The 26,750-nt window shown below is 37.3% G+C and overlaps 1 protein-coding gene and 1 non-coding gene across 2 annotated transcripts; one reads left to right on the top strand and one right to left on the bottom strand.

Moving 5' to 3' along the window:
- Positions 1-1,972: 1,972 nt before the first annotated feature.
- On the bottom strand, positions 1,973-2,080 carry LOC142180447 (small nucleolar RNA R71). The gene has a single exon (XR_012709072.1). It is a non-coding gene; the product is annotated as a small nucleolar RNA R71 (small nucleolar RNA).
- Positions 2,081-17,141: 15,061 nt separating this feature from the next.
- On the top strand, positions 17,142-17,816 carry LOC142180087 (uncharacterized). Its single transcript, XM_075251009.1, has one exon. The coding sequence runs from the start codon at positions 17,142-17,144 to the stop codon at positions 17,814-17,816; it is 675 nt and encodes a 224-aa protein (XP_075107110.1).
- The last annotated feature ends 8,934 nt before the right edge of the window (positions 17,817-26,750 follow it).

Raw genomic sequence — 26,750 nt, 5'->3', positions numbered from 1 at the left:
AAAAATTCATATTTTTTGCATGTAATTTGCCTTGCGTTATACCTCAATCGTGTTAACTTTAATGTTTAGTGACGACTCAAGATTAATTATGGTGTTTATATGTGTAGGAGCCAATCAGAAGTGATTTGGAAAGAATGCATGCAATTTGAAACTAAATATGAAAGAATTTGGAAGGAGTATGATTTTGGTGTCCGGAAGGGGACAAAGCCTCTCACATAACGCCAAAGGCCGCAAAACACAAACGAGAAAAATTTGGGCCAGCTTGGCTCCATGCATCTTCCAAAGCGCCAATTGCAGCACCTCAAAATTTTGGGTCCTCAGCTTGGCGGTAGGCGCACCCCCCATAGCACCCATGTGCGAGTTTTTTCCTATCTCGACTAGGAGTAGGTTATTTCAGTCTTGCACACCTCCAACATGTATAAAAGAGATTCTAAACCTATGTTTTGAGGGTTGGACGTTATTTGGAGGCAAGATCAACGTGTGGAGCAATTTTTGAGGAGAAAAATATCAAATTCTTTATTCCTTCATCTTCTCTTTTTAAATTATTTATGCAAATACTTGTATGATGGTACTACAATTTTGAGTAGCTAAGCACTATATTTTCTAGGATTGTGATTGTCATGAGTATTAATGTTTATTTATTATAGCTCTATTAATTCTAATTGTCATCATTAGTTATTTCTCTAATTTTGTGCATAATTGCTTAATTGTTTACCCAACGGTTAAGTTCTATTTACTATCTATGCTATGCTCAAAAAAGTCATGTCAAGATTAGAGTAGAATTAAGAGAGCTTATTTCTAAACCAGTGGCTCGGGGAAAGATTTCGCGATTATGATACGAATATAACAGTCTTGATTAGTTTCATTCATAATAGATTCAATACCATAGGAATATATGTTTGATCTATTACGGATAGGGGGATAGTATTAAGAAAATATGCTATTTATATAAACGGTGCGGTCAACTAGCAACCATAGACAATTCAGATTAATATGTGTAATTATGAACTCAATACGATTGATACATCGACTATAATCTTGCAATCTTCATCTCTTCTATTAAATTCCAAATCACAATCTCTTGCTTCACACAAGTTTAGGTGATTACTTGTTTGATTTTCGCAAAAATTATTTAGCAGAAAAATCATCATTCTTGATTGTCCTGGACAGTTAATTGATTTTTGGTAAGCTTAGTTATCAATTACTCTAACTCTCTATGGGTTCGTCATTCGATTTTCGAGTCACTTTATTACTTGAAGGCCATGTATACTTGTATGTACATGGGGAAACTCTAAATATTTGGCACTATTACCAAAGACTTATCAATTGATTGTATTGAATTATCTTTTATATATTTTTTTTTCAAGTTTTGACCTGTTCGATTTACATGATCTATCTCAGGTACTCGTGGAGTGAATGTTAGGGAAGAAGAACAAGGGGTAAAGATAAACTTGAAACCTTTGAGCAAGAACCTGAAAGATTCTTCCACAGAAATAAGAAAGAAGCTGAAGAAGCACCAAAAGAGGCGGCACATGTTAAGGACATCGAGAATCAACAAGCAATTATTGAACTTCCACAAACTGTAAGAATAGCAGGAAACCAAGAACGAGCAGTAACCGAGTCTGCAAGGCCTAACCTTGCAAATATGGCTCATTCCATTTTTCAAGCCGGCCATCACCGGTCATTTTGAGATAAAACAATACATGGTACAACTTATATAATCCCAAGGTCAATATGTGGGGCTTTCACATGAGGATCTACAGAGGTATATCCAAAACGTTTTGGAGATCACCGATACCTATAATTTTCTAACTATTTATTTGTATTACATCAGACTGACATTATTTCCTTTTCGCTTTTTGGGAGAAACTAATAAGTGGCTACAAAAGGATCCTACATATTCAATCAGAACACGGGGGTGATTTGGCATAGAAATTCTTCATTAAATTCTTCCCATCTCGGAAGAAAAAAATCTCTGAGAAGCCAAATTTTTGGTTTTCAACAGAAAGAAGGTGAAATTCTTCGTCATGCTTGGGAGAGATTTAAGAAGATGCTGAAAGATTATCCCACCATATCCAAATAGATGAGGTATTGGGTCATACATTTGTGGAAAGGTTAGATGAAGCTTCCAAAATACATAGACTTGGCTTGCAGAAGTATGTGTATGGAAAAGTAGTACGGAAAAATCCAGGCCTTGTTGAACAATTTCAATGCAAATGATCAAAAATCGTAAAGAGAAGGAGAACTAAGTTGAGAAATCAAGCCAAAGATATGTGGGTATGATCGAAGTAGATTCCTTTACGCTTTGAGAGCCGATGTAGACAATACAGCCAATCAAGTTGTTAAGCGCTCTTAAGCATAAGTGAAATCAGTGCAACAAATGAAAGTTTATTATGAGTTTTGTGGGTAGGGTCACACGGATGGCCAATATCCTTCAAATCCCGAATCCATCTACTATGTGGAGCAGCAAAACAAAGGTTCAATGAATTAGAATGCTTATTATTGTAGCACATACCATCCAAATTGGAGAGACTATCCCAAATTCTCATGGGGTGGAAATCATAACAACAATAGACCTGTAGGTATCTACAATCAGCCACCGAAACCACCACAATAAGCAGAGAAAAATGTGACCGATCTATTGACAAAACTCTTTCTCAATAACCAGAAGATAGTGTCTGATAATCAAAAACTACATACAGAGTTCAGAACTTTAGAGATACAAGTCGAGCAGATGGCGAATAATCAAAACACTAGATCTAGGGAGCACTTCCAAGTGATACAGAGAAAAATCCTCAATTCAATGCAATCACTTTGAGAAATAGGAGAGAAACGGTAGAAGTGCCTAAGAAGAGAAATGAGTCATCTGGGCTTGAAGAGGAAAGAGTGCCAAAATCAGTGGAGGTGAATGAGAAAGATACACCAGAACCCGAGTAAGTAGCAGAAAGGGTACCACCCCCTTTTCATCAAAGGTTGAAAAAGAATAATGATAATCACATATTTCACAAATTACTAAATATGCTGAAGTAGATACATTTGGACATACCTTTGGTGGACATGATGATATCCCAAAATATGCTAAATACATCAAGGACATTTTGGGAAACAAAAGAAGTTTAACCGAGTCTAAGATCGTCGTACTCATTGAGAAATTTACTTCTAGGATCCAACACAAGCTTAATGATTCGGGTAGCTTTACCATCCCTATGAATATTGGTGAGGTTGATGTGGGTAGAGTTCTATATAATTTGGTTGCAAGTATAAATATGATGTTGTAATCAGTTTTCAATCAACTAGGCTTAAGAGCTCCAAGATCTACCACGGTAATGCTACAGTTGGCTAATAGATTCTATGTATACCCCGAGGGGGGTAATTAAGGATGTGTTGCTATAGATTGGAAAGCTTGTCTTCCCAGCAGATCTTATCACTTGGACTATGAGGCTGATGAGCGAGTTCCTATCATCTTGGGATGACTTCTTTTGGCCACTAGAGATGCAATTATAAACGTTCAAGAAGGTAAGATGATCATGAGAGTGGAAAATAAAGAGACAATATTCAATGTATACCGAGTCATTCAATTGCCTCATCATTACGAGGATCTTACTATTATTTCTATTTCGGAAGTGGATGAACCAATCCTGGGACTGAGTACATTTAAAGATGATGCACTAGAAAAAACATTGATATTGTTCAATTATGTGGAACTTGAAGAAAAGGTTGAGGATATGATGCACATTCTGGATGCATCATGTTAATATATTTGGTATGAACCCCAATTTGAGCCTTTATATAGGCGAGTGGTCCACCACCTAAGCCTTCTATTGTGGAGGCACCAAAATTGGAACTTACACCTTTACTCTCTCATCTTCATTATTCATATTTGGGAAGTTCTAACACTTTAACTGCGATTGTTTCTTCTCATCTATCTATCTTGCGGGAAGAGAAGCTGTTGAGGGTGCTGAGAGAGCATAAGCACGCCATTGGATGAACGATGTCTGACAAACAATGGATTAACCTTACATTCTGCATGCACAAAATACTCATGGAGAAATGATATATATCTAGCGTGGAACATCAGTGCCACCTAAACACGATCATGAAAGAGGTAGAAAGAAAAGAAGTGATTAAGTGGCTCGATGCAGGTGTTGCATTTCCTACCTCTGATAGTAAGTGGGTGAGACCTGTCAAATATGTACCTTAAAAGGGAGGTATGCAGTTTTAGTGAATGAACAAAATGAATTAATCCCAACTAGGACGGTAACTGGTTAGTGAATATGCATAGACTACATGAAGTCGAATAATGCTATACGTAAAGATCAATTTATCCTTCCTTTTATTGATCAAATGCTTGATAGGTTAGCCGGACATGAATACTACCATTTTCATTGATGGCTCTTCGGGGTAAAATCAAGTTTCTATTGCCCCAATAGATCAAGTGAAGACCATTTTTACACACCCTTATAGAATTTATGCATTTATTCATTCATGTGTCTCTGGACCTTGAGAGAGAAGAAGTTATATGCAAAATTCCCAAAGTGTGAGTTCTGGCTTGATTTGGTGGCATTTTTGGGCCACGTGGTGTCTAGTGAGGGGATCAAGGCGGATCCAAAGAAGATTGAGGCAGTTTAGAGTTGGCTTAGACCTTCTTCAGCTACTGAGATACGGAGTTTTCTTGGTTTGGCCGGATATTATCACCGCTTCGTAGAGGGTTTCTCATCCATTGCTGCACCTTTGACTAGAATGACCCAGAAGGGTGTGCCTTTCAAATGTTCTGAGTGTGAGGAGAGCTTTCAGAAGCTCAAGACTACATTGACTACAACCCCAGTGTTGGTGTTGCCCACAGGTTCGGGTCCTTACACCGTGTATTGTGATGCGTCACATATTGGGCTTGGCACGGTGTTGATGCAGGATGGTAGGGTGATTGCCTACGCATCTCGCTAGTTGAAGGTTCATGTGAAGAATTACCATGTGCATGACTTAGATTTGGCGGCCATTGTTCACGCATTAAAGATTTGAAGGCACTATCTGTATGGTGTTCCATGCGAGATCTATACCGACCATCGAAGTCTCCAACATCTGTTCAAGCAAAAAGACCTTAATTTGCGGTAGCAGAGGTGGTTAGAGTTGTTAAAATACTATGATATCACCATACTATATTATCCGGGGAAGGCCAGTGTAGTGGTTGATGCATTGAGTAGGAAGTTGGAGAGTATGGGCAATTTGGCATATTTATCGGTAGTAGAGAGGCCACTAGCCATGGATATTCAAGCCTTGGCCAATCAGTTTGTGAGACTGAATGTTTTGGAGCCTAGTAGGATTCTTGCTTGCATGATTTCTCGGTCATCTTTGTACGAGCGCATCAGGGCGAGTCAGTATGACGACCCCCATTTTCTTATCCTTAAGGACATAATGCATCACGGCCTTGCCAAAGAGGTTTCTATTGGAGATGAGGAGATGTTGCGGATGCAGGGCCGAATATGTGTGCCCAATGTGGATGGGTTGTCTTAGTTGATCCTTGAGGAGGCCCATAGTTCGCGGTATTCCATTCATCCGAGTGCCGCTAAGATGTACCAGATTTTGAGGCAGCACTATAGGTGGAGAAAAATGAACAACGATATAGTAGAGTATGTAGCTTGGTTCTTGAACTGCCAGCAGGTAAAGTACGAGCATTAGAGGTCGGGCTGTTTTCTTCAGAGACTTAAGATTTTGTTGTTCAGCTCCCACAGACCATGAAGAAATTTGACGTAGTATGGGTTATTATGGATAGGCTGACCAAGTCGGCACATTTCATTCTGGTAGTGACTATCGATTCTTCAGAGCAGCTGGCTCAGATCTATCTCCGTGAGATTGTTCATCTCCATGGTGTGTCGGTGTCCATTATCTCCGATCGAGGCACGCAGTTTACATCAAATTTTTTGGGAGTCATGCAACGCGAGTTAGGTACACGGGTTGAGTTGAGTACATCATTTCACCCCAGACTGACGGGCAGTCCGAGCGCACCATTTAGATCTTGGAGGATATGCTACGTGCTTGTGTTATGGATTTCGAGAGTCCATGGGATCAGTTTCTACCGCTTGCAGAGTTAGCCTATAACAACAGCTACCAATCGAGTATTCATATGGGAGAGACGGTGTCGTTCTCCAATTGGTTGGTATGATCCGGGTGAAGCTAGGTTGTTAGGCACTAATTTGGTTCGGGATGCCTTGGAGAAAGTCAAGTTGATTCAGGATCGTCATCGTACAACACAGTCTAGGCAGAAGAGTTATACTGATCGGAGGGCTCGTTATGTAGCATTTATAGTGGGATAGAGGGTTTTTCTTTGGGTTTCACCCATGAAGGGTGTGATGAGGTTCGGAAAGAAGTGCAAGTTAAGCCCTAGGTATATTGGTCCTTTTGAGATCCTTGACAGAGCTGGTGAGGTTGCCTACAGACTTGCATTGCCACCCAGCCTATCGACAGTTCACCTGGTGTTCCATGTTTCCATGCTCCAGAAGTATTATTGTGATTTGTCTCATGTATTAGATTTCAGCTCAGTCCAATTGGATAAGGATTTTACTTATTTTGAGGAGCCGGTGGCCATCTTGGACAGGCAGGTCCAAAAGATGAGGTCAAAGAATATTGCTTCAGTGAAGGTACAATGAAGGGGTCATCCGATCGAGGAGGCAACCTGGGAGACCAAGCACGACATGCAAAGTCATTATCCTCACCTTTTCGACACTTCAGTTATATCTCTATGCACGTTCGAGGACGAACGTTTGTTTAAGGGAGGGAGAATGTAACAACCCAACCGGTCATCTTGTATATTAGAGCCACGTTTCCCCTTTTGATGCTTCACACATGTGTATTCATGATTTTATGACTTGCAGGGTTGGTTAGTTTCGTTCCGGGAAGCTTTTGAGTTGATTTTGCCTCTTTGGTTCTTTGTTTAAAAGCCTAAGTTAAAAATGTTAACAAAAGTTTACTTTTGTGAAAATGACCCTGGAAGGTATTTTGATGTCTCCGATATGTTTGTATCGTAATTTTGGACTTGGGCATATGCCCGAAAATGAATTCGAAGGTCCCTAGGGTGATTTGACTTGTTCTGCTGAAAGTTGGTAATTTGAGGTTTAGAAGTTTTTTCAAGTTTGACCGTATGTTGAAATTTTGTCTATTGGGTTCGGAATTTGGTTTGGGGTCTTGGAATAGGTCTGTTTTACTATATGGAACTTGTCTACAAAATTTTGTTTTGTTTGGAGTTAGTTTGATAGGATTCAGACGCTTGATTGCAATGGTTCTTCAGTTTTCGTTTGAAATTCACGTATTTTGATGTCCGATTCAAAGTTCTAGATGTTATTTTTCTATTTTGATCGCGCGAGCGAGTTTGTATGATATTTTTAGACTTGTGTGGATGTTAGGTTTGGAGCCCCAAGGGCTCGGGTGAGTTTCGGACGTGTTTTGGAATAGTTTTGAACTGAATCAGGTTGCTGGTGTGCTGGTGTCTCTAATGTCACAATTGCAAACGCCAGCATCAAATTTTCAATTATAGCATAGGGCCCTCAGGTATCGCATTTGCGATGTCTTGAACACATTTGTGAAAAATAGGCTAGACTGGGTAGTATCGCATTTGCGATAATTCCGTCGCATTTGCGATAGGGACAGGCTTCGCAAATGTGAAGCCAATGTCACATTTGCGACTTTCAAGGTAATGAAGCTCGGTCTCATAAAATCTCTTATCCAATTTCAATTATAAATTCGAGTAATTAAAATAACAAGCTGGGTTAAAATAATATAAATATTGCATGGTAAAGTCCTAAGTTTATCCAGACATAAGCATGATTTTAGCTACGTACGGACCCTCGTCCCATCATGTGTACATAGCACCCACAATTATTAGCAAATAACAATTTAAAATACCTACGAGGATAATTTCCTCTTACAAGGTTAGGAAACAGACTTACCTCATTTGCAAGTCCTCTTCTCGGTCCACAAATCACACTAATCGCCTCAAATCGATGTCGAGCAATCCGAAAGTAGCCAAATGTCATACAAACTAATCAATATATGCTCAAAAGTTCATAAATTAACTATTAGAGTAATTACTCAACCCAATTTGGAAAGTTTCTAAAATTTACCCCTGGGCCCGCGTGCCCGGATTCCTGAAATTTTCATATGTAAATGTTACACATAACCTCATGAACACAAATAGATAATTTCTACTCAATTACATAATCATTTTCGTGGTCTAATCCAATTTTTACCAAAACCTAGGTTTTTCAAAAAAATCCTAAACTTTCCACAATCTACATGTTAAAATATACCAATTATCTATGTATTAAACTCACATTATATAAAAATTACTTACCTCAAGGTGCTAAGTGAAAAACCTTCTCAAAATAGCTCTAAGATCGGCCAAAAGTTGAGAGAAATAACCATAATGAGCCTAAGTCCCGTTTTTAAAACAACGCATTGCCCAGGCCTTCCTTCTTCGCGATCGCGAAAAAGCCCACGCGATCGCGAAGGCAAAACAACCAAGGCCCCAGAAAAGCTTCTTCGCGATCGCGAGAAGGCCTACGTGAATGCGAACACTAGACCACGCCAACTACGCGAACGCGACCCGCCCTTCACGAACACGAAGGGCATTTGACTTGCCCAACCCCCAGGCTTGGTCTTCTACGCGAATGCGACTAGGGGATCGCGAACGCAGAGACAAGTGGTCCAAAGCTTCGCCATCGCGATCGCGACCCTGCTATCGCGAACGCGTAGAACAAAAGTCCTCAGCCCATTTCCTTCATCAGGAATGCAAGGCCATCTCCGCGTTCGCGAAGAAGGAAACTAGAACAACAAAATTTCAAAAATTAGAACTTAGCTCCGGGTGGTCCGAAACTCAGCCGAGCCACCCGGGACCCCATCAAACTGTACCAACAATTCCATAAACATAATACGGACTTGCTCGAAGCCTCGAATAGCATAAAACAATATCAAAACTAAGAATCGCACTCTAAAACCAAATTAATCAACATATGAACTTCAAACTTCTTCAACTAGCTCCGAATACGATGAATCATACTTAGACAACTCGGAATGACGCCAAACTTTGCGTACAAATCATAAATCACCATACGGACCTATTCCCATGATCGGGATCCCAAACGGACATCGATAACACCAAAGTCTACTTCAAACCAAATTTAAAGAACTTGAAAACCCTCAATGCGCCAACTTTCAACATTAAGTGTCGAAACACTCCCGGGTCAACCGAAACTCGATTCTAACACACGCCCAAGTCTAAAATCATCATACGAATATATTGGATCCATCAAATTCCTGTTCTGAGGTTGTTTACTCAAAATGTTGACTCAAGTCAAACTTGGCAATCTTAGGCCACTATTAAGGAATTAAGTATTCTGAATTCAACCCGAACCCTTTCAAAACCAAACCAACCATCCCCTCAAGTTATAAAATAGTAAAAGCACATACTCGGAGTCTTAATTAGGGGAATAAGAATCTAGACTCACAAGACGACTGGTCGGGTCGTTACATTAGGCCTGCACGCTCCTGTGTATACTTAGCCGCAGGTGTGGCCATCACATGTGCGACAATTATCCGACTTATAACTCCCAGGCCTATCTTGCAGGTGTGCATCACTCACCAAAGATGCAATGCACCAGACATTAGAAAAATTCCAACAACACCAAAATGGTCTGAAACACACCCAAGCGCTACGGGCCCCCGTCCAATCATACTAACAAGTACGAATACATAATCCAAACTTATTTCAAGACTAAAAACATCAAAAATAATAATAAAAGCCATGAATCGAAGATCTAATCTATCTCTTAACTTCCAAACTTTCCAACTTCACTGAATGTCGAGTCACACTTAGACATTCCGGATTACTACCAAACTTTGCACACAAGCTCATTTCAACCATTAGGACCTATCCAAGTTCTCAAAAATACAATCGGAGTTCTATAGCATCAAAGTCAACTTGAGATCAAACCTATGAACTCTCCAATCTTTTAAATTGCCATATTTTGACAAATAGAGCCATAACCTTCTAGGAATCTCCAAATCCAAATCCGAACATATGCCCAAGTCCAAAAATCATCATACGAAATCAAATCACCAATCCAAGGCGTCTCCTCTTAAGTCAAACCTAGGTAAACTCTTATAACTTATGTTTCCAAATATGGAACTAAGTGTTCTAATTTATTCCAAAGCCTTCTCACAACTAACCAACCATCCCCGCAAGTCACTAAATATCAAAAGAAACTACGGAAAGCATCAAATAGGGGAATAAGACTCTAATACTCAAAACGACCGACTAATGCGCCACAACCTTCGCATTGTCCATATATATGGTGTAAGTATTGAATCGCCAGTGCTAATACTAGTACCTTATTTTTAATTTTCAGAAATTGAGAATAAAAATATTTCTGGTTTTGAGTCTATCATAGCTTTGAGAATGACCTGAAGTGAAGACAATGCTCCACGCCACCCACGATAATTATGATCATTCGTGCGTAGATCATTAGTGTACTCAATTAAACATCAATTATTGAAAATCAAACGTAGATACACAGTGCACTCAATTAAACATCAATTATTGAAAATCAAACTCCTGCTAGTTACTACATGTGAAGATCATAGTACTGTTCGTGCCTTCTAAGAAATGAGAACAGACATATTCATAGGATACCTAATGTGTCCCAAAATTTTCTTTTGAGTCGATCATAGCTTTGAAAATCACCAACTGATTGTACTCCATGTAGTATGTGAATAACAGATTTGACACGATATAAATATTCAGGATAAAACGAATCAGAGATTCAGAATGATTTTATTGTTCGATCACCGAACAAAAATTTAAAATACTTTACTCCATAAGCTTGTCAACAAGTTATGTCGGTTCAACATCAAAATTTGATATGGTCGCCTTTCTCATCTAACGCTACAGGCAATGGCCAGGAATCATAAAAATGTTCATAGGCCACCTAATGTCCCAAAATTGTTTTTGAATCTATCATATTAGCGTAGCTATTAGAATTACCTGACAATAAATATCCCATTGCAACCTAATATTGGTAACTTGAATTATCATGTGAATATACACGGTGTACTGAAGCGAAACAGTAGCCACTTGTGAAGATTATTGTACTAAAGTAAGCATTATTAAATTCTAAATTCATACAGCCAATTGGTAATTTCTTCATGTATCTCTTCAGGAAATTGACACTTAATTTGTTCGTGACCAACGCAGTCTTTAATCTTCTTCATTACATATTTTCTTGACAAAATCCATTTTTTCATTTAATTTAACAAAAACAACATATATGTTCTTTATTTTTCGAAATGAATTATTTCTGTCTACTTAACAAGTCCCAACTCGTCAGTCCACCGTAGCTATGAGAATAACCTGACGACAAAGTTACATGCATGTACATATATTGGTAATTAGTCACTTGTATTCGTCTTTATATACACAATATATTAACGCGAACATCAATTTTTAAAGATAGTCTTAGTTGTAAAAAAAATACTACTGAAATAAGCATTTGGAGTTTTGTTCTAGAGTTACTGTCATATTTGGTAATCCGTTCATATCTCTGTTTAGGAAACTGACGTTTGGCTTTTGATCGACGCAAGTTCAATATTAAATCAGAATGATAAGTTACGAACATCAATTGATTAAATTACCAACAAAAAAAAAGACGCTGCTTCAGTGTTAATCACATTTTTTCTTGTCTGAATACGTTTTACTAATTTCATTTAACAAAACGAAATACATGTTTTTAATAACAAATATTCCTGGCTAGTTGTCATAATAAAATATTCCTTGCTACGTACCAAGCTGTCTAGCTTTGATAGTGACCTGATTTTGGTGATCCACGAATCACTTGTATTATTATTTGGGTAAGTAGGAACATTGTACTAAAGTAGCGTCAATTATTGAAGATAATTGTAGTTGTTGGTGAACTAAGCTATCACGAAGTTAATTTCTTCTTCAATATATCAAGTTAATTTTGATTTGTTGACACCGAGTATACGGTTCTTTTTTCTCAAATAACTACTAGGCATTTGAGAAGGCCGGCCGACAACTCTGACCAAGATACAAAGATTCATGCTTGTATAATTTGAGTTATAACCTCTTAATTCACTATAATTAGAAAGAACACTTAAGGTGCAGCTTAAAAAACAATGCGAGTGAATAAGTACTATTTTGATATATCTGCTCCTTGCACATAACAAATTCCTTGGAGGAATAGGTTAGCGTGTAACCCATTTTTTGGTCCGTGGATAGAAAACAGCTTCTTGTGTTTTTCTGAACTAGTTTCTCCATACGATACGTTGCACGTGTATTCTTTAGTCATATAGTACACATTTTGCAAACTATTGTTAATATTATTAAAATAAGGTTTTGAATTAATAATTATACATGAAAACATAAAACTCAAGTTTCTATAAATGATCGGTGTGAATCATCATGTTATGACTTATTTGTCGATGTTAAGATGATTGGAAGTAATCCGAACCTATGAAGATGACAATAAAAGTTTATACAGATACACTCGTATATAGATCTTCTTTTTAGAAGATACAAAACTCACATTCGTAAACAACCCGGCCATCAAAACAGACGATTCAATTCAATCCTACTAATAAATAATTAAAACAAATGTTGGTTCCAGAAAAAAATGACTTGTCACATATATATAAATGTAAGTTTTTAAAAAAATTTCCAAGTCATGAACTTATTACATATAAATGTAAGCTATTGTCTTTTAAGCATCTGTAACTCTTGCCTCGTACCAATTGATTAAGTCAGTACATGTATATTGTTGTTGAACTTTAATATTCCCACTCATCACCAAAATAATATTTTCGTAGTTGTATTCCCCACCAGTTGCAGCTTCTACCATTACCATATTCCATATGCCACAAACATTTTTATATGTTATCAAATGCTAGAAAATTGCATAAATAATTAACAAACTAAAAATAAGCTAATTGTGAAAAATATAATTTTAGTTCAGTAAAAACTTTTTATATGTTCTATTGTTCAAGTCTCAGAAATCATTTATCAATAACTTTGCATTTATTATGATGTTCTTTCCATAATCAACTTTTACAAAGTAAAATCTTTAATCGCAAGGTAACAACAATCAACTCAAAAGGTCAATACCAAATCATTAAAATCCTGAAAATGAAAATACCTCTGTGATTTGGATTTTTGTATGATCTCTAAACCTCTTTGAATTATTTATATTTTAATCTTTAGATGCATATTTGTACGTAGTTAATTGTAAAAAAGGGCAGCCCGCTAAACACACCATCTTGCGTTCATGCAGGGGCCGAGAAAAAACCGTACCTCAAGGGGTGTGATGTATACAACCTACCTAGTGCAAAGTGCAAATATTAATGACTGCTTTTACGATTCGATTCTGTGACATATAGGTCATATCAAGACAATTTTACTGTTACTCGAAAACTTCCTTTCTTGTACGTTATTAATAAATTACACATTATTTTGCTAGTTCTACTTTTGTTGTCATTTTAACTGAATATATATGAGATGATTAAGTTGATAAAGCAAACGTAATATAAGTTTAATAATATAACATAGGTTATGTATTTTCTATTATGATTAACATTCACGTTTGAAATGGATATTAATAATCTTAAACAATTTTAAACAAGTTACAACTCGCATTTGACAGTAACCATTATTATTTAGTTAGTATAATTAAATAACTTAAAAATAGAAGTATTACCAGTTGTGCAAAAAAATAATGCAAATAGCCTATAAGTAGTGTACAGAAGGTTTTGCATTGGATGCAAAGCAATAAATAGTATTCTAACTAAATGTAAAATTTTAATATTTTCTTAATTTATTCAGTTGTTGTGAACTCAAAACAATCAGTGCTTAACACTTGCAACAATAAATGACAAAAATAAAACCAATAACCTATAGAATGACACACTTAGTGACAGAAAATGCCTACATAATTTAATCTTCATAAGAAAAGAAGGACGACAATATGCAATGCAAAAAGATGGCATACCTTTTTGTCTTTTTTTTTCATTGACTTGTGATTCTTTGTCTTCGTTTTTCCATCTTCTTTATCTGCCATAAAAATAATATTAAATGAGGAACAGGTAAAATCGGTTATTACACCAGATCAAAAATAGTTGGATTTAGTTGCAATAAAAAGGAAATGCAAATGCCGATTCATTTGACACTGTTATCCCCTTTTCTGTACCCTAACTATTAACAAAAAGGATGAGGACAAACAACATGTTATAGATTTTTCTTGATATTAAAATTGTTTCATCTCGTGGAAGTTTCATGTTATGATATAAAATCTTTTTTTCGTGGTTATTTTCTGCATAAAAATTTGATCTACTTTTTTGTAGGTTTAGTCGCATGCATAAAGTCCGGTCGCTATTGTATTTTTTTGTGAAGATGTCTGCGAAGATACTTGGGAAACCCAAGAAAAAAAATCATAATTTACATAAGTCTTTGAAAAATTGATTATTCAAAAAATATATGGGCGGCCGTCATGATTTTAGAAGGCAACAATATATAAAAAATTAGTAACAAAGGGAGCAAAATTGAGATACATGTCTTAGAGAAGTATACTTCAACTTTCTTTCAAAGAGAAGGAAGAAAAAGCAAGCAATGAAAAATAAAAAATAGAAAACTACCTTACCTGAGATCCCACTATTTGGATTTTTTCCGAAAGGGTACATCCATTCATACGAACGACTAATAGTGTTTGTCCCAAGAAGGCAACCCTTCGTATGAAACTGTTAGATTGGGGTTTGCTAAGGGTAACGTTTTCTCTATTTAATTGTAAGTAGGTTAGTCAGATTTTTAAAAAGGGTATTAAAGTAATTTAACTTTTTAGTTTAGGGCTTCCTATTTTTAGAATAATACTAGTCTTTATGTGCGTGTTTTACACGTATATCTCTCGCTACAATTAAGATAAGTTGAAAAGAAATTTCTTCTATAACTTCATATAAAGATATTTTTTGCGAGAAAATAAAAAATTTAATTGCTATTTATTTATTAGTATTAATTTTAGAACTCTTATTTTAGTAAGAAGTCTACCAATAAACAAATTAGATTTATCTTTTAAGATTCTCATTGAATTTCTAATTTCAAACAATAAGGTAGCGTAAGAGAGTAGTAGATATTAATTATTTTGGATAGTAAGTGCAACTAATAGTAGAAAGTTGAGATTTAGCCTACCGCATATAAATTTTCAAGAGCCTCAAGAGTAGATTGCAAATTTTTACATGGTAGCGTAAGAGAATAGTAAATCTAAGAGCACATTCGCTATTGAATTATCTTGTTTTTTGATAATTCAATCATTTATCGAGTATTTTAAAGAATACGTAGTTCTTATGTAATAAAATTAATGAAGAGGTCTAATTGGTTTCAAAGTCCCAAAAATAGTTTTGAAGTTGGCTGAACTTTAATATTCGAAATCATAGTTTTTGCAAAACTCAGATTTCTAGTGCAATCATACTATTAAAATTTAAATGTAATTAAAATTTTATCCGATATAAACTTATTTGTACTTTAGTTTTCAAAGGACATAAAAGTCAAACAATATTTTGAGGATATTTTGGTCGTTCAACATTTAGCGTTTTAACATTCGTGTTTTTATAATAATATAGATATAGGCTCTCTTCTTTCTAAATGGATTTGGACAATATAATACATTCTCAAATTAAATTAGTAATAGGACATTATAATACGGTTTTAAATTAAATTAGTAATAAAAATTTTTAAGAAGTATATCCTAAAAATAATATGATTACATGACTAAGGATATTTACTTGTTCGATTTTATATGAATTAGACAGCCCGAAAGTAATTATACTAAAAAGTATTCCTAAAGACAATCATGTCGGATTCCTAACGTGTAGTATTATGTCCTAAAACTAATAAGATTATAAGGCTAATATGATCTATCGTTGTCATGGTTTGCATTATTAGAGTCAATAGCTCAGCGAGGTTGAAGAGGTTCAAGGCAGGTTCAGATTAACCAATATCGAATTTGACGATAATGAATATTTTTATCAAAAAAAAGGTTCGGAGAACTACAGGTGAAGAAAAAAATTCCAACCATATGCATGAGCACCAATTTTTAACTCATTATTACTTTTAACGCATGAGCTTCTACTTTTAACTCTGCTTATTTTTAATGCAGGGTTCCACTTCTAACATAAGGCTTAACTTTTACTGCTCACTTTTAATGAAGGACTCCGATTTTTAAAAAACAATTACTCTCTTTCTATCCGTTGGGGCAACAATGCTATCAAAATTGGCCAATATTTTACCTTTTTATTCAGTTTACCGTAATTTGTATATAACTTTGATTTTTTATTCATTCCTTAGTCCAATATTATAGACTTACTTCGAATTTTTTTTCTTTTCTTCTTTCTTTTCTTTCATTATAGAATATTTCACCCCAATTCCTCTATTCGAGGTTTGCTCAGGTGCTGTGTATATGTCGTTTTATTTGTACGATTATTGACCAATATTATGCAGATTGAGAGTTGTCAGCTACCGCGCTATTTACGACAATAACGACTAACTTCAATAAGCAAAGGGGACATACGTGGCAGGTTGAGCGGTCACGTGACCCTGTTAACTTCGATAAAATTTATATATATATATGTGTACTTATATATGGGACCTCTTAAATATTTTTTTTGTGCCCCTAGACACCAAAGAGATGGATTGGAGAAGTGGTTGCTTTGGGTGCTTAATTTCCCTCCTTTGCTGGATGACGTGGGTTTGAATCAAATCTCTAGATTTTTCTCCTTTAGTTTTTAGTTCTTTGAATACAACATTATTTACAACAACTCAGTATAGTCTCATGTGTGGGGTCTGAGGAGGGTAGTGTGTATGCAGACCTTACCCCTACCCCGGGGGATAGAGAGACTATTTGCGAAAGACCCTCGGCACAAGGAGATCAAAAAGAAGCAATGGAACAATGACAATCACATACTTCAAGAAGACAGTGCTAGCAACCTAAGAATCAGAAAAATAAATATAAAATAAAATATCAATAATCAAAATAATGGAAAGGTACTAGAAAAAAGCAATAATCAAGTTGTGGGATAGTTTATATACAATTGCAAGGGACATGTCTCTTCTTTGGGTAGTCGGAGGAGATTTTAATATTATTTGGGATGAAGAAGAAAAGTTTGGTGGCCTACCCGTGCATATGAATGAAGTTCTTGATTTTAGGTATTGTGTAAATACATGCAACTTATTTGATCTTGGATTTAAAGGGAGTATATACACTTGGTGGAATGGGCGAGGTGAATATGACTGCATTTTTAAGCGACTCGACAAATGCTTAGCCAATGTAGTATTCCAGCAGATGTTTGCAAGATTAGAGATTACTCATCTATCTAATATAGGTTCAGACCACTGTCCGATGATGTTGAGTGTAAATGCCTCGACAGTGCCAATTAAGAAACCATTCAAATTTTTTAATTTCTGGACCAAGTATACATCTTTCAAAGTTGTTGTAGCAGAGAACTGGACTGCTGATTTTCATGCTAATCCTTTCACTTTGTTCAATCACAAGCTCAAAAAGGTGAAGAAGGCCCTTTCAATCTGGAGCAAGGATACATATGGAAACATCTTTCAAAAGATTGCTAGTTTGGAAGAGGTTGTCTTAGTCCATGAAGCACAGTTCGAATTGAATCCTTCTTTTCAGAATAGAGAAAGGCTTATGAAAATTCAAGTAGAGTTCATAAAATATTTAGCTTTGGAGGAGGAATTCTGGAAGCAAAAATCTGGAATGTCATAGTTCAAAGATGGAGATAGGAACACAAAATTTTTTCATGCTCAAATCAATGGAAGAAGGAAAAGGTTAGAATTGAAGAGAATTCAAAATAGCGAGGGCAACTGGATTGAAGATACAGCAGCTACGGCAGATAAGGCTGTGAAATTTTTCAACGTTCAATTTCATGAAGATAAGGTTCCTGAAGCATTTGGGATACTGGATCATGTGCCACACATGGTGAATAATGAACATAATGAAATGCTCATGAGGCAGCCTTCCAAAGATGAAGTGCAAGAGGCAGTGTTTGGGCTCAATGGGGACAGTGCAGGGGGGCCTGATGGTTTCACCGGGTGTTATTTCCACACATGTTGGGATATAGTCGGAGATGATGTGTATGACATGGTTAGAGCTTTCTTCAATGGGCAGAATTTACCAAAGTTTGTGACTCACACAAATTTGGTGTTATTACCTAAGAAGAAAGAGGTTAATACTTATTCTGATATGCGACCAATTAGCCTTAGCAATTTTATAAATAAAATCTTCTCTAGGGTTATTCATGAGAGGCTAGCTGGTATAATTATCATTAATTTGAATTAATAAAGGTGTTGTCCTATACTGAGTACTTTCCATCTCTGTTGTTATTTTGAGGTGTTATACACATTGTGTGAAGCCTTGGGCTATTTGTTGTGAAATTAATTAGTTTTGTTATATCTTTGGAATTGGTTGTGGCCATTGGGCAAATTGTGATATGAATTAATTTTGTTATGTTGCCTTGATAATATTCTATGTAAATTATTGTGTTGTTTGAGTTATTATTTTGAGGATATAAGGGTGGCATTTCACTGTTGATATTATGTGGGTATAAGGGTGACATTTCACTGTTGTTATGTGTGTTGAGATATTGTCTGGGCGGAGCGATAAGGATAGCTATAAGAGAAATAAGGGTGGCTATTGATATTGTCAGGGGGAAGGGATAAGGGAGGCTATTAATAGGAGTGATAAGGGTGGCTATTGATATTGTTAGGGCGGAGGGATAAAGGAGGCTATTATCGGAGTGATAAGGGTGGCTATAGGAGAGATAAGGGTGGCTATTGTCAGGAATGATATGTGATGATGTGGAGTTATTACGTTGGTAATTTTAATGTGATGTTGTGATTTATCTTATGTTTATTTTTATACCTTGTGCAATTTGTCTTGTTGTTGGTAAATTGATAATAGTCTGATCTATGTTGAAATTGGGAACCTGTATTTTTTGCCAGGTGGATTATGAAATGAAATGTGGGCACGAAGTGCCGTGAGAAAATAATGATGATATTGGCACGTGAACTGTCCGTGCAGTTGTGATATGAAATGTGGGCACGAAGTGCCGTGAGTAAATAATGATGATATTGGAACGTGAATTGTCCGTGCAGTTGTAATATGAAATGTGAGCACGAGGTGCCGTGATTAAATGATGATGATATTTGTCACGTGAATTATCCGTGCAGTTTTGATAGAGAAATTGGCACGAGGTGCCGTTGAAATATGAAAGTGGGCTGAGACCCGTATTTTATGATTTTTAAATGTTATGTCACAGGGTGACTTTTATTCGAAAGAGATTTATTTGAAAGAATTTTATTTGAAAGATATTTATTTGAAGGAATTATATTTGAAAGAGATTTATTTGAAAATATTATATCCTGAAAATTTCTATTTGAAAAACATATTGGCGAAAGATTTATATTGTAAGGACTTGATTAATTGGTTGTACTTGTATTCATTATTTGTTGTGCAATATTTATGGTGCTCTTATCTCCCTGCTGTGTATATCACTGGTTGATTATTGTTGCCACCATTGTTATTTGTTTCCTATTATTTTTGTATACTATATTGCACAGGTTATTAGACTAGTGAATGTCTTGACTGTACCTCGTCACTACTCCACTGAGGTTAGTCTTGATACTTATTGGGTACCTACAGTGGTGTACTCATACTACACTTCTACATATTTTTGTACTGAGCCAGGTGTTTGAGATATCGGACTCGGACAAAGTTAGTGTGTTGAGCGCAAGGATTCAAGGTAGAGCTGCTTGGTCGTCGCAGCCCCTTGGAGTCTTTCTATTTTATTGTACTGTCATCTCTTATTCGAACAGTATTGTATATATTCGATCCTTGAAATCATTGCATGTATTCAGTTAGAGTTCGTGACTTAGTATTACCAGTCTTGGGAGGTTGTTGTATATTTCCGTTGTTACTGTTGACACCTATATTGAATTAAAAAAAATGGCTTGAATTGTTATTATAATCGGCTTACCTAGTCTTAGAGACTAAGTGCTATCACGATGCCTGTGGTGGGATTTTGGGTCGTGACACAAGTGCTCTAATACATAGAGTACAGTTATGATATTCAGATGGGATAGCTACACAGTTCAATGGAATCGACTAAATCATAATTACTAAGGTGCACGCCCACGCCCATCACCTAGCATGCGCGTCACCTCAATACCAATCACATAGCACTTAATTTCAGGGATTCATACTCTCAGAACCAAGTTTAGAAGTGTTACTTACCTCAAATCGTGCAAATCTCTACTCCAACAAGTCCTTGCCTCACGAATAGGCCTCCAAATGCCTCGAATCTAGCCACAAACAATTCGATACAATCAACTCAAGTTATAGGAATCAATTCCATATAAAAATGCTAAATTCTATATCAAAAGACAAAAAGTCAACTCAAAAGTCAACCCTTGAGCCCACGTCTCAGAATACGATAAAAGTTACATAATCCGGAAGCCCATTCAACCATGAGTCCAACCATACCAAATTTATAAATTTCTGACATCAAAACTCAAATCCCCAAATTTAACTCTCCAAATCTCTAGCCTCAAACTCCCAAAATTCCACATCAAAAATACAAACTAGGTGAAAAATTTAATGGGAAAACAATATTATTGAATATAAATGATCGCAAGTGACTTACCTCAAGAAACCCCTCGAAATCCTTCTCAAAAATCACCTTAACGTGAGCTTGAAATGTCCAAAATTATAAAAAAACATGAAACCCTCAAGTTTTAAAACTCTGCCCAGGCATTTTCGCACCTGCGCATCCGCTTTAGCGGAGAAATCCGTGCTTCTACAAAACTCACTTAACATGCAACCTCTCATACCTGCAGTCCCAGCCTCGCACCTGCGGGACCGCATCTGCGAACCTCCCTTCGCTTCTGCGACTCCCCTGCTGCATGTCCAAATCCGCTTCTACGATTGACCTCGAGCAGATGCGCATCCGCATATGCGAAACCTCTTCCGTGACTACCACCCCTAGAGACCTTCCTCATCGTCCCAGCTACACAAGCTTAGCTCGGATCTGCACTTGCGGCCAATCCCACCGCAAGTGCGATGACACCAGACCTGAAGCACCAGCATAACACTTAAGTTAATTTTTGATCCGTTAACCATCCGAAACTAGCCCGAGGCCCTTGGGACCTCAACCAAACATACCCAAAAGTCTTAAAACACGATACAAACTTAGTCGAAGCCTCAAATCACATCAAACAACATCAATAACATGAATCTCACCTCAATTCAAGCCTAACAAAAACTAAGAAATTCCAACTTCTACAATCGATACCGAAACCTATCGAATCCCGTTCGATTGACCTCAAATTTTGTACACCAGTCATAAATGATACAACGGATCTATTCCAATACTCAAAATCAAAATCCGAGCCTGGTAACCAGAAAGTCAACTCTCGATTAAATTTCTCAATTTCCAAAATTTCTAATTTTCCAATTTTTGCCGTTTCAAGCCTAAATCAACTGCGGGCCTAAAAATTACTATCCAGACACACTCCTAAGTCCAAAATCACCCAACGGTGCTATCGGAACCATCAAAACTTCATTCGAGAATCATTTACACATAAGTCAACATTCGGTCAACCTTTTCAACTTAAGCTTTCAACCTTGAGACTAAGTATCTCGACTCATTCCAAAATATCCCCGGAACCAAACCAACTACCCCTGCAAGTCACATATCAATAATTGAGCGTAGAAGAAGCAGTAAATCAGGGAACGGGACTACAACACTCAAAATGACCGGCCGAATCGTTACATGTTAGGCGTCATCATGAACCCGAGGTTGGGATTCCGGGTCGTGACATCAAACTACGGATCTCCGAATTCGATTTCGGGCATACTCTAAGTCCAAAATCTCGATACGAACCTATCGGAGCCATCAAAACACCGTTCCAAGGTCATTTTCATAAAAGTCAGATATTGGTCAACATAATCAACTTAGGTTCGTAGTCAGATATGCGTAAATTAATATGCGTAAATTAATAATAAATTATTACGCATGATGCTTTGTTATTTCGATCTCAACACCTATGATAAATCCGCTATTCAGTATACTCAACAAATACAGATAAATTAAAGTTTCATTTCAACATACATGATTCTTAACATAGGATCTACCTACGTGATTTAAATTCTAAATCTACCACCAAAGTTATACTGATCACAACTGTTTGCCAGGATTATATGTGCACAATCTATTGTATAATTGGAGGACTATATATGCAGAGGCGGAACTCCTAGGGGGTTGGGGGTCTAGGGGACCTCATTACTCAACCAAAAACTTTGTATACATATATTATATATATTTGTATTACACAGAAAACTCCTTATATATTTTCCTTGGCCCTCCCAAATAACGTAAGTTCTTTTTCTTACCCTTTTACCTGGGTTCGAAACCCATTCATCAACTTATCTTTTTGTTTTTTTTAAATGTATTTTTCAAATCCCTCCCTCGCTCCCATTTTTCTACTTACTATCACTCTCATACTAGTCAATTGGTTTAAATTTTTAATATCTTAAGAATTAGTTTATTATTAGTACATAATAGTCAATTTAGTTTATACTTTTTCAAATCCCGTCCCCACTTTCTGCTTAGAACTTTCTCCTTTTTTAAAAACCTTCATTTTTTTGGTTACTGTGATGACCCAATAGGTCATTTATAGTTGTACTTTTTATTTATGTGTTTCAAGACCTCGAATAGCTCTATTTAGCCTTTCTCGATTTGCATGCACAGTACATATGCTTTTTCCAGAAAGTTTTTATGAGAAAATTTATGAAAATATGAAATCGTGCCTTAAAACTTATTTGAGTAGACTACGGTCAACATTTTGTATAAACTGAACCGGATCAGTATTTTGACAATCCCGGTGGATCTGTATCGTGATTTGAGACTTGAGCGTATGCCCGAATCAAATTCGAAAGTCCCTAACTTGATTTAACGTAATTTGTTGAAAACTAGCAATTTAAAGGTTTAAAGAATTTCTAAGTTTGACCGTAGGTTGACTTTGTTGCTACCGGATTTGAATTTCAGATACGGAACTTGGTATAGATTCATTTCAGTATTTATGACTTATCTGTAAAATTTGGTGCAAAACGGAGTTGATTGGACGTGATTCGGACATCCGGTTGTAAATTTGCATGTTCTTAAGTATCTTTGGAAATTTCATTCGTTTTAGTATTCGATTCATAGTTTTAGATGTTATTTTGGAGTTTTGATCTCGCGAACGAGTTCGTATGATAGTTTTGGACTCTTGCGCATGTTTGGTTTAGAGTCCCGAGGGCTCGAGTGAGTTTCGGACGCGTGGCGGAGTGTTTGAAAGAGTAGGACTTTACTGGTTCTGGTGCACAAGTCTCAGACCTCGCATTTGCGAGGTTAGGATCGCATTTGCGATAGCAGGTGAACTCTGTCATGTTCGCATTTGTGAACATATTCTTTGCATTTGCGATTGGGGGCTTGGGGGAAAACTGGTTCACTTTTGCGATCAAATTGGTCGCATTTGCGGAAGGTCCTAGTTCGCATTTGCAAACAAAGAGTCGCATTTGCGATGCCAGTAGAGGTGGGAGAAGTTCGCTTTTGCGAGGACTTCTTCACATTTGCGGGGTTCATAATTGCGAACCCCAGGTCGCAATTGCGACATCTGCGTCTCGGCAAAAAGCTGAGAAGACGGGATTTAGCTCATTTTCACAAACTCCCAACCCTAAATACCCTAGAGGCAATTTTTCCAAGAGAATTTCTTCCTAAATACATTGGTAAGTGACTTCAATCTATTTCTTTTCAATTACCCATTACATTTCATAAGTTTTCAACCTCAAATCTAGGATTTTTATGGTAGAAATTAGGGATTTGGGTAAAATTTGGGATTTTTATAAATTTGGGATTTAGACCTAGAATTGAGGTCATATTTTAAAACAAACTACATAACTCGGCTAAGGTTATTATAGAAATTGGAAGTTTCAAAGTTCATTAGGCTTGAATCTATGTGCAATTCATTTTTGATATTGTTTGAGGTGATTTGAGTGTTCGACTAAGTTCATATTGTATTTTAAGACCCGTTGGTGTGTTTGGTTGAGGTCTCGGGGGCCTCGGGTTGATTTCGGATGATTTCAGGAACAAGGTTTGAAGTTGAAGAGTTGCTGAAGATTTGCAATTGCTGGTGTAAACACATCTGCAGAGTGGGCACCGCAGGTCCGAGCCCGCAGAAGCGGGAAAAGGACCGCAAAAATGGGCAAGGAGGAGGTGAGCAGAGGTCGTAGGTGCGAGGTCATTTGCCGCACCTGCATGGACGCATATGCGGCGTTAGGAGCACAAGAGCGGAATGCTCACAGGTGCGATGGTGAATTTAGCACCTGCGATTGCGCAGATGCGGGGCAAGGGTACTCATGGTGATTTATGTACTCATGTTACACTTCTGCACAAAAATGTGTAGGAACTGACAGGTTCATTTGGTGATCATCCTGGCGCGTAGGCACACCCGTTGAGGACACTTTATGTGAGCTGCATTCCAGGCTACGCATCGCAGCCCACCGAGTCCCAATTGTACTATTTATTTTATCCTGTCTATTCTACATTCTAGACAAATGTCGTATTGCTATGGTACTTCTTAGAAAATGCTCATGAACTTGTGACACCGGGTTTTGGGAGTTCATTCTGGTTGTTGTTATCATAGAATACCTAATTATCATCATTTACTCTGTAAATTCTATTTTATACTATTAAATTATTGTAAATTAGTAATTTCAAAGTGATAAAATGTATGAATAAAATTGATAGATCGACGTCGGCTTGCCTAACGACGGTGTTAGGTGCCATCACGACCTATAATAGATTTTGGGTCGTGATAGCTTGGTATCAGAGCGTTAGGTTCACTTAGGTCTCACAAGTCATGAGCAAGTCTAGTAGAGTCTTGCGGATCGATACAGAGATATCTGTACTTATCTTCGAAAGGCTATAGGGCTGTTAGGAGCACTTCCCTTCTTGATTTCCTCATCGTGCGGTTTGATTCCATCGAGGCTTATGCATTTATTTCCTTCCTACTTAGTCTTATGTGACGTGAAGCTCTAGTTATCAATTGGCCGTCAAGGAGTTGTCGTGGTAATGCAGACATGGTGCAGGATGTTTTTCCCTGCGTATTCGGGTAGGCTATTATCGTCGCCTTGCGGAAGGATGTTCTTTTGTTCCAGCTCAGTATCCGTATTTTCTATGGTTTCGAGACTGTATACAGATTGCTACGATGTCTATGCGTTATTGTCGCACAATGTTGGTGTGATGGTAAGGTGCTCGGTTATGTGTCGAGGCAGTGAATGACTCGAAAGGGGGATTTTTCAGTGTATGATTTAGAGGTTCAACATTTAATTCCAGCGGAGGAAAGGCAATCGGACTATAGATGTCCAGGTTTGGTTGATAATGTAACGAGACTTGATATTGTAAATCGTGGTGGAATTTTCATTATGATGCGGTGTCGCCATCCTTGTTCAAATGCATTATGGTTCACCGGTATTACGGTCTTCTTGGAATTTTTTCCGTCGGGGCAGGTGTTGTAAAGTGGGGCCTGAGGGGCGGTTGCTAGAGATAGCGGTGTGCAGCGGTTTAGAACCGAATTGGTATTTCTAATATTGATGGATCGGGAAAGATGATCTTCCAGGAGGTTTAGAGTTGGTGGCAATTCATTATCTCCGGTGCTACAGATAGGGAGTTGGTATAACGCAGCAGTTGGGCAGCAAAATATGAGGGAGGACATGGCAGGAAGTGTCTCGCGGTGATTGGAGTGCTAGCAGGTCAAGTATGAGGAATAGAGATTGAGAAGTTACTTAAAGGAGATGGTTTAACCAAAGTAAGAGTGGCAGATTAGCATATGGATTCTGTGAAAGGATGGCCACGTGTCTTGAGGAAGTGTGGAACAGTTTGGGAATCGTGACGAGAGGTGATTTGATCTACGAATTTTATTTTGAATGACGGTTACTGTACGAGGGAAGATTTGAACATGGCAGAATGGAGTTTGCTTGAAATGAAGAGGGGTGTGAGGGTTTAATTATCGTTTCATGCAATATGACTTGGGTTCGGAAGGTATGGTTAAACTTTCAGTTGATGTCAATAGGGAAGGAGAAGACCTATACAGATGGTGGGCGAGCATAGGCTCAGGAGAGTTTACTAATTTCATGGTAGTTGTACCTAGTGCAGCGTCATTGGAAGATGTCGGTAAGGAATTCCACAGGTGGGTTATCTCCTGTGAGCAGGTCAGCGGTAGCGTGATGTCGATGAAGCTTCAGTGAAGAATATTACTTTCCACCCAGTAAGGGGTTGAATATGTGATTGTGACTGGTGATTCAGAATGTTCATGAAAAGCTTAATGAAAGACTTCGAGAAGTCTGGCAGGTTAACGGTGCGAGATCGTGATAATTGCGAAGGAGGAATCGTTGTGGGTTATGTATTATGTGATTGTAGCTTCAAGCTAAGTGGGGGAGTCCCACTGTCTATGATTGGATCACGTGGTTATCTTCTTGTGTGGTTTCTGGTTATCGGTGTATTGGTGGGCTATTATGACTGAGCAAAGAAAAATCAGTGGTAATTCGAGCAAAGGATTTGAGGAATGTGTGCTATATTTGGCTTTATCGATTCATGTTCAGGTT

The sequence above is a fragment of the Nicotiana tabacum genome, chromosome 4, assembly GCF_000715075.1.
Source record: "Nicotiana tabacum cultivar K326 chromosome 4, ASM71507v2, whole genome shotgun sequence".
Lineage (NCBI taxonomy): Eukaryota > Viridiplantae > Streptophyta > Magnoliopsida > Solanales > Solanaceae > Nicotiana > Nicotiana tabacum.
The sequence above is the reverse complement of the archived record's forward strand: the minus strand, read 5'-3'. Positions and strand labels throughout refer to the sequence as shown.

What these genes read in the sequence shown, in the direction of transcription:
- LOC142180087 (XM_075251009.1), top strand. Translation starts at nt 17,142, where the DNA reads ATGTCTCTTCTTTGGGTAGTCGGAGGAGATTTTAATATTATTTGGGAT.